The 9,529-nt window shown below is 40.5% G+C and overlaps 1 protein-coding gene across 1 annotated transcript in view; it reads right to left on the bottom strand.

Moving 5' to 3' along the window:
* Window positions 1-861: 861 nt before the first annotated feature.
* Window positions 862-9,529, bottom strand: part of LOC144754782 (basic phospholipase A2-like) — a 192,569-nt gene continuing 183,901 nt past the window's right edge. Inside the window, exon 5 of the mRNA XM_078642988.1 lies at window positions 862-2,096. Coding sequence (XP_078499114.1) covers window positions 1,828-2,096 — 269 coding nt within the window. The 3' untranslated portion in view covers window positions 862-1,827. The remainder of the gene's footprint in view (window positions 2,097-9,529) is intronic.

Here is a 9,529-nt window from a genome sequence, read left to right as displayed (position 1 = left end):
TAATCTGTAAGGCCCCTTGCTTTTCAGCCTCCGGATTCCGACCTGAACCGGATGCGCTGCCAACCGTTCACCACGTCCCCATTACCCGGTCCACATTTATTGATCGACCGCCACTCATCGTGGACGCCTGCTTGGTAGTACTCTGCCTCCAGTACCTCCAGGGTCCATCCAGGCCCCACCTCTGCTCCACGTTGTACCCGTTAATACCTTTCTCTCGGTGAGTGCACTTCCAATCACACCTCTTTGTACCAGTGCCACTTCCCAGCCCTTCACTCACTGGCGCGACCTCTTTCCTTCACAGCTTCATTCATGTCATGGGGTCCAGCCTGACTGACCCGCCGTCAACCTCCTTCTCCACCTACTCTTCCAACCTAAGCTTCCAGGTATACAATTGCCACCCACCTTCCCCCACCCCCCTCCCCTGCCTTTCCTTCCCCTGTTCCAAGTTCTTATTTTCCTCTCTCCCTCTCTTGTACAGCACCTTCATTCAGTAATCCGGTCCTGATTATGATCCTAAATCACTAGGATCGAAACGCCATCGACATACCAGCACAACGTCCGGCGCCTTTCAATATGTTCCATAAAAAAGCTTAAAGATAGTTGTCATAAATTCATGTGAATAACTGACTATGAACCATAAGTCCCTTCTTCACCTCGCACCGCCGCTGTTTTTTTTTTTGAAAAATCTTTTTATTAGTCAGGAAAAGAAATCAAACATAGCAATCAATTACAGTCAGCTCATGTCCGTTACCCCAGCAGAAATACAATTTGAAACAAATCAAGACAGTTCCGTATTCACAGCAATAGACCAACAGTTTAGTCCAGGTCTTCTGAGCCAGGCCGCGATACAAGGGGTGGTACCGCCGCTGTTTTTACACTCGTCACCTGTGCCGTCCACCTTTGAGTGTCACAAGCACTTGTGTGCACAAAGTTTTCGGGTTACCTATGTATTAATTGCTTGCAGTGCTGATACAACTGTTTCCAATTTTTCCATGAACCCCTATGTCTTTGATTCTTCAAATGTCTTGCACTCCTCTAAATATATGATTCCGTGGGCACATTTAAACGAACTATGAGTCTCCCTACTTTTCTTTTTTTGCAATGTTTTGTGCATGCTTGATAACTAATCTTCTCAATAATACCTGTTGAGACATTGTCGTTTTTTTATACTTCCTTATCCAGGTCTTAATCTGGTCAATGGGGTTACTCCTGTTGTTTATACCTACATGATGGCTTTGGGGTCACCTGGGTAGGAATTAGGGGTCACTCAGTTAGGAAGGAACTTCGGCATCTCCACTGGCTCCCAGTAAAACAGCGTACACAATTCAAAGTGCTTTACACAGTTTTTAAATCTTTGACGGGCAGTGGCCCTGAATATCTGAGAAAACGCCTTCAATGGTATGTCCCCGGAAGAACACTGCGATCCGTGGCGGCAAAGCAAGTGACCATCCCTCGGGTGAAAAAAGCCAATTGGGGTGGCAGAAGCTTCATCGCTTGTGCTGCTAAAGCTTGGAACCACTTATCAGCCCATCTCAGGAATGCTACTGAGATCCTCTCCTTTAGGAGGGGGCCGAAAACATGGCTGTTTTATGAATAGTCATCTTCATTTCTGGTAAACAGTTAGGCACGGCTCAGCGCCAGAACACCTTAGGGAAGAAGTGCGCTTTAAAAGCTTATTAACATAACATTAACATAACCAGCTCCAACACCGGGTTAAGAAAGGAACCACGCGGGCAAATAAGGGCATGGGTCAATATGGGTTTGTATAGTAAGCATCTTCCACTAGTGTGGCTTCATTGCATTTGGGGGGTATCCAGTAGTGTTTAATCACACTTGTTTTGAAGCATCTGAAGTTTCCGTTCGCACATGTGCCTGTGCTTCCGTGGTGTATTTTTCTGACGCGCTGTCTGTTGAGCTGGGTTGAGAGTTGTCACTGGCATCGCTGTGACGTGTACAGGGCGGCTTTTGCCCTTTGCAGGTACTATCTCGTTTGAACATGTTCTTCATTTTATACGTTTTGAAGTTCTTCCTGAAGCAGAGAGAGGCTGCTTTGTCACATTCACAAGTCTTTCGTCCGCACTCCTTAGGATAGCCCCCTGTAATGAAGCACAAGCAATAAGATTTATTAAAACCATAGCCTGGACAGTCCCAAGACATGAGACCAAAGGTAAGAGCAAAGAACAGATCTTTTAGTGCCCGACTGCCAGGCTCATACATTATCCATCTTAAAATGTATAGCTTAACATCATTCTCAGTTTTAGGCAGCACAGCTGGCAACGGAACAGGTACAGGGTCCATTTTAGAAAATATAACTTTGTGACACTGTAAGCAATCCTAAAAGGAAAGTATCCTCAACAAACATTCATCCCTGTACTGCTCCATGTTGTTTTGACAAAGAAGAGCTATAAGACACTTCGGGGCACATGCATCAAGGGTTTTTGCATTCGCAAACGGTGCGAATCGCAAAATTCGGCCGTTTGCGAATGCAAATCCCTTTTTTGGGATGCATTAAGGTTTTTGCTATTTTCGCAATTTAAGAAATCGCAATTTGTGATTTCTTAAATGCAATGCTTGAACATTTTTTTTTGCAAATTCGCAAATAGGAAGAGGTAAATTACCATGAAGTTGAACTTCATGGTAATTTGCGAAAACTTTCAAAAATGCACAAAAGTGCATTTTTGAAAGTTTCATTTTACACACACACATGCCCTTGGGGCATGTGTGTGTGAAAAATGTTCTTAAAGTTAAATTTCAGGGGTGCACGGGGGTCCTTTGGACCCCCCCTGCACCCTTGATATAGCATTCTCATTTTGCGATTCCTTAATTGTGAATCGCAAAATGAGAATGGCTTCCCATTCATTCCTATGGGCCTCTAGGGATTCCTTAATTGTGATTCGCAAATTGTGTATCGCAATTAAGGAAAATTAAGAAATCGCAAAAAAAATTGCGATTTCTTAATACATAGCATTTTACGATTTCTTAATTTTCGCAATTAAGAAATCGCAAAATGTAACAATGATGCATGTGGCCCTTTATTCTCAATCAAAATCCTGCTCAGTTCAGTGTCATTATCCTCATCAGTTGGGACAGTTCTCACTGTGCTCTGTACTGCACCATTTCCTTCCTTGGTGAGTAATATCTTTTGAGAGAATATTGTTGACAGTTTTTCCATTCAGGAAAACCCCAAACGATGCTAACAGATGTCAGAGCTCACTAGCAAGACACACCTGCTTGTAGCTACCTAGATTTTTTTTAAATCAGAAACAAATGTGAACCTTGTGTCTCGAATATAAAGTTATCAAGGTCAAAGTAATTAAATACACTCTTTTGAGTATCAGCTTGGCAATTATGTATAAGTGGCTAGGTTTCAGCACACACAATTAAACCCAGTCATTAGGTTAAGCAAGACTAACATGAGCGATCATGTCACATGAATATAATTCAAAAACTTAAAGTGCTACTAGAACACCGTATTGTCATACCAATTCTCACATGTGAATAGAAAATATTACTACATTAGAAATATGAAATATAGAAAATAAACAAAGTCATGCTTTATGAAACCCAATAAATAATGGTTGCATTAATTCAGATGCGTTGTCCACATATTTACCCAGCATTCCCTGTGCACCAGTCAGTCTCTCTACACGCGTGCCCAGGTGAGCAGACACTTTTGATAAAACTCGTTATTACTCAGCTCCAATTTTACATTATAAATCAGGACCTTGGTAATCTTGACATCCAATTGAACATAACCTCGGCAGGACAGCTCACATGACATCATAAGGAAAAGAGATTCAAGGAAACCCTAGAAACATATCCTGAGACCCTTTAAGGATTATCGATTTGCGTGTATTATCGTCTTGCACTCTCACCCCAAGTAAATTCAGGAAAAGATCTGAAATAACGGTAGTTACATATTTAATTGTTTTCTATCGATACCCCAAAAAATCCTTTTTATTACTAATATTTGTTTTTATAGGTTTTTTTTCCATCCATGTTGTGGTAGAAACCGATGGCAATAATCATTTAGTGCGACAAAGAGGTTATTGTCAATGTTTAGATGTGGAAATACAGAACTCCATGGTCTACGCCTTCGATGATAAAGACAATAGGCGAAGGTTTATTTCACGATTCGGACACAAACATTTGTTGACATCAACAGTCCAATTTCTCCATTCCAAATCCCTCATCACATTCCTTACATGCACATTACAACACATGCCGCAAGTTTAAAAACGGCCTTAAAAGTACATGAATAAAATATGCAGGGTAAAATACAAAACATTAAATATTAAAAAGAAGCCCAAGTTTACCTCCTGATAATTAAAGCAACTATTAAAAGACAACCAATTCTACCCGTTTGTAATGTCTTTCACACAATACATTTTCTTTGGTGTATAGCCTTCCTAATAAAAAGGAGCAGCATTAAAACACACACAATAATCACCAAGTGCAAGCAGGTGTTTCCGTACATTTGTATTATTTCTCATATTCTGAGCAATAAAAATTGGTTTAGCATAATAATACATAAGATTGTTATAAAAGTCGCAGACCGGCATAAAGTGCTGAGTGCTTTGCTTAGTCAAACCATCATGCATGCGCAGGGCGTTGTCATGTCCGAGGGACAAGTCTTATTAGGAAAAGCGACCAACTGATGGACCGTACCAGATCTAACTCTGGTCAAGACATAACGGTGTTGGATGTTATGAACCCAGAACAGATGGTATTGACAATCCTCCCGGTGAGTAAGGGACATGTAGAAAGCAACCGTTGGATTTTTTTAGATCTTTGTACATTCTGTGATCATGTCTGTTTTAAAAAAAAGTAACCTTAATATGCTTCTTGATGAGAGATAAAACTTTAAGTGGGTCTTGCCATACTGACAAGTTAAAGTACTAAAGTATGTATTCATAAAAGAGAGCCCGGGACTAAGACAAACATTATCCAAAGTTAGGCAGTCTAAAATAATTGATTTCGTAAAACATGTTTTCTCTTTTGACTATATGGAAAACCAAAGTAATAAAGGTTTTATTAAAAGCCTTCATATAATGCAGATCCATCTCCTTATGGATGATCAGGGATGAAGCCGAAACCGGTACATATAGCAGGTGTTTTAAAAAGGTGTTTTCCTCAACTTAGAGAGGGTTCATGGGGGTATAAACCCACATTCCCAGCCCAAAAGTAGGAGTGGACACCCTTAGGGACTCCCCAATATTTATTCCCGCATATCATTGTGTAAGGTTTTGTAATGTTAATCACCATTTTTTTAAATACCATAAACTCCCCAAATACATTCATCAGCTTCTGTAGGCCAATGGGTGTCCTAGATATCAGCACAGCATCATTGGCGTACAACGACACACGAATGGGATGACTGGCGATGCAGGGTGCATCGGCCTACAAGGCCTGCAAGGCATCATCAACTCCATTATTAAAAAGTGAAAATAGTGTGGGGGCAAATACGCAGCCCTGTCTAATACCTCTTCCTACTCTAAAAGTGGGAAACATTAACCTTGGGAGCCATATCGAACCTTAGATGATAAGTTCCCATAGAGGTGTGCAAGGAAGCAAACGCTCACCCTCAGGGCACAGAGGAAAACAGGGTTGACCATTCTGACCAGAGAATAGAATGGTCAAATGCACTGCTTACGTCGGCAAAACAAAGGTAAAGAGATCCCAGGTTTGCTCTAGTATACTTTCCAATCAGCATGTCCGAACTTACACATTGCTCAACCATCCCCAGGCCCTTTCTAAATCTGAACTGTGCTTCAGATAGAACAGAATTATCCTGTACCCATTCCTCTAACCCCATTAGTTGATTCTTACTTATCAATTTTACTGAGGAGTCCAGGAGGGAAAATGGGTGATAACATTGGGAATCTGATTCATCATTCTTTTAAAAAACGGGTATAATTATTGGGAAGAATCATACTCTCTCTAGCAGCATTAAACATCAGTGTCAAAATAGGTCCCCGTAGACCCAGGTTGCTTTAAAAGCATCTGCTGGTACACCATCAGGACCAGCAGCCTTTCCGCCTACACTATGATGTAAAGCGAGGACAACCTCTCCAAGAGTGATATTTGGAAGAAAAGAGTTCCAACTTGGGTCTCCCTCACACACAGTTAAGCTACAGTCCTCCAGATTGTTTAAAACTATCAAAAAAGAGCTACCCATGCTTCATAGGAGACTAAAGAATTAAGTTCTGGAATTAGGTTGTATTTAAAAAAAGCGGAATTAACCATATTCCAAGATAGCTTACTACCCTTTGTTTCAGCAGATTGGGTCAGTTTTAACCATGCCTCTCCCTGTAGTACATTCTTCCTGGCTACTAATACCTGTTATTAATTTTTATGGACAGACATAAAAGCCTTATGGTACCAGGGAGAACTATAGAGGTGTAATAAGATAGGCTGTAGCTGAATTGGGATGATTTAAGTAGGTTTATTGATTAATTATCGGCTTTAATCATACGATCATTAAAGCCCCACCAGGAGCAGCTCTCTTGCTGCTCAGCCCTCTCTCCCAACTGTCATCCATCCACCAGGCATACACCACATTCTATCATTACATCACACACTCCAACATTCCACTATTCATCCACAGAGGCTGAGCAGCAAGACAGGTTAGTGGGGAAGGTACATGGCATCCAAACCAGAATACCACACCACCTTCCCCCTTAAAGGAACGCAAACAAATGAACAATGTAACATTGAGCATGGTCATTGAAAATTGAAACTTACTTTGAACAATTGAAACTTTCAATAAATGCATAAATGAATCCAATATAACCACCTCTTCCCTCTTTTCAAATAAAATAAAGAAATTAGATTGTTTCAATACATACTTCCGATTGAACTCTATGCCACCAACAGGACATACTAGCTGGCCAGACTAGCATGGTGAAGGTAACAGAGATTTTATCAATTTAAAAAGAATACGAAAATTAAAAGCACAAGAGGTACTATCTGCTACAAGACATACTTAACGTAGCTACAAGTCCTACTAAGTAACGTGTGCACAACGTACTGATAGGAATATGTAGGTGACTAATCCACAGCAAAAACAAATTAAGTAAAGGTGGCAAGTCACATGCAAAGTACTATAATTAAAATAAAACATAATACACTAAAATGTGTAGGTGACGAATCCACGTGAAATAAATCTTAACTAAAGATGGACAGTCACATGCTCATAAGATAACGTATAACACTGCAAATTAAATTAAAATCATGAACAAAAGGTCACATAGTAGGCAATATCTAAATGAATTGTAAGATTTGTATCCATTCCAAAATGGAAGAACAGGGGTAATAAAAGCATATTTCAATCATGTAGTATCCCAAAAATGAAGCATAAACAATAGAACAGTTACCTTTAAAATGTTCAAATAACATATTAATTGTACATATTAAATATGCAATGAATTAAAAATTCATACCACAGAAAGCATTTTAAATCCCATGTACAATTAGGCATAAACGTAATAAGACATCTTATATAATGATCACCAATACATATGAAAATCTAAATACAGTCCCCCATAAAACAATAAATTAAAATAAATGAAGTAGACACCGTTTTCAGGAACAGATGAATGAGTGTGAACATAACCGGAGGCTGACTTAACTCCATGTAAAATGTGGCTGTTCAATTGCAACTGAAATAATCCATGACCTGCAGCAATAGGAGTACAACAATTGATAGAAGTACTTACACGGGCTGCCAACGAAATGACTCGAACTGCCTTACAAAATAAGCATATAAATATAGAGTGCGCATCGCTGGACATAGATGCGCTTTACTAAATAAGGACGTTGCTTAGCCTTTACGTCACTGAGAAGATGGACGTGCTGGATATGAATGTCACTGCTGACAGGAATTAATGTAGACTAAGACTGCAACAAGTCATAAGCGTGCGCGTCGCTGTAATGAGACGCGCTATATTTAATAATTATAAGTAAGCGTGCGCGTCGCTGAAGTAAGACGCGCTATATTTAATGATTCCTTGCTGCCAGGTGGAAACGTTAAGGCATGATTGGCGAACTTTGTCAAAAGGTTGTGTTACCCAGGAAGAGCAGAAGTAGCCAACTTCAAAATGGCGGCATGTTGTCTACGTTGCGCCGTATGGCTCACGGCACGTTTGAGCACCCAAGACTTTAAAATCTGCACAAACGTCACGCGCGAACACCATGGTGAAGGTAAGAACTCTTGCGCATTCCAATTTAAACAGCACTATTACCATTGGACTGCCATGGCTGTGACAAACTCATAGCAGGATTGTAGAAATCTTGTTATCTGCTAAATGTCAAACGATGTTAAAGATTCACATGTCTCAAAGTTCACAAGTCACTTCATGTAATAAAATACAGACTAATTTCCATGACAGGGCAAACGACTGCAACAGCAACAGTGAAACATTCACATGTCGATGTCTTGAGAGTAGACGCACAACACAACACGGGCAGCTCTTCAATGTTGCAGTTCTCCAGAATCTTTCCATAGAATGCACAGATCATGTTGATGAGTGTTTGGCGAACACAATACAGCACACTTTGACTAGCTTTGATCTTGTAAGGCGCTTGAAGACAAAAGTACAGTATGTCAGATGTGCAAAAACTAAGACAAAACACACTTCTACGTGTTTTTCCCTCGTTCCCTTTTTTTAGAGGCTGGAGGAAGACAGCACAACTTCAAGATAGATTCAAAAGCATTTTCTCTGATAAGAAAATTGTTAATTAAAGGCGTGCAGATTGGGTAGGAAAGAGTATCTGCGAGGAGATCAAAATTGCAATAGTCCCTGATGTTCATCCATGCTGAACAAGTATTACCCACAATTACAAGTAGGGGTAGGCAGGAAGAAGCTAGATGCTGTGAACAGGCAGGGACTGGCATACTTAAACTGTATGCTGGCAGTAACTGGGCAGGGTAAAAATTACAGTAGTCCCTGATGCTCTTCTGTATTAACCAGGTAGTGCTCTCAATGAAGAGTAGGACCAGGCAGGAAGAAGCATTGCACTGTGAACAGGCAGGGACTGACATGCTTAAGCTGTATGCTTGCAGTAACTGACACATCCAAAGTTGTGGGCAACCAGTGGTAGGTCACTGGTGGGGCTTAGTTGGGGTGCCAGTAAGCTTGAATAGTTATTGAAAATAATTTTCTCTTACTTGTTAATCTTGATCAGGAAGTTTCTTGAAGATCCTTGATGTTATATGCAGTGTAGGTTCAGACCAATCGTCGCCAAATGAGAAAAGATAGGCTGTAGCCGAGTTGTGATGATTTAAGTAGGTTTATTGATGAATTATCAGCTTGAATCATAAGATAATTAAAGCCCCACCAGGAGCAGCTCTCTTGCTGGTCAGCCCTCTCTCCCAACTGTCATCCATCCACCAGGCATACACCACATTCTATCATTACATCACACACTCCAACATTCCACCATTTATCCACACAGGCTGAGCAGCAAGACAGGTTAGTGGGGAAGGTACATGACATCCAAACCAGAATACCACAATAGGGCAGCTGAG

This window comes from Lissotriton helveticus, chromosome 5_1 (genome assembly GCF_964261635.1).
Source record: "Lissotriton helveticus chromosome 5_1, aLisHel1.1, whole genome shotgun sequence".
Classification (NCBI taxonomy): domain Eukaryota; kingdom Metazoa; phylum Chordata; class Amphibia; order Caudata; family Salamandridae; genus Lissotriton; species Lissotriton helveticus.
The sequence above is the reverse complement of the archived record's forward strand: the minus strand, read 5'-3'. Positions and strand labels throughout refer to the sequence as shown.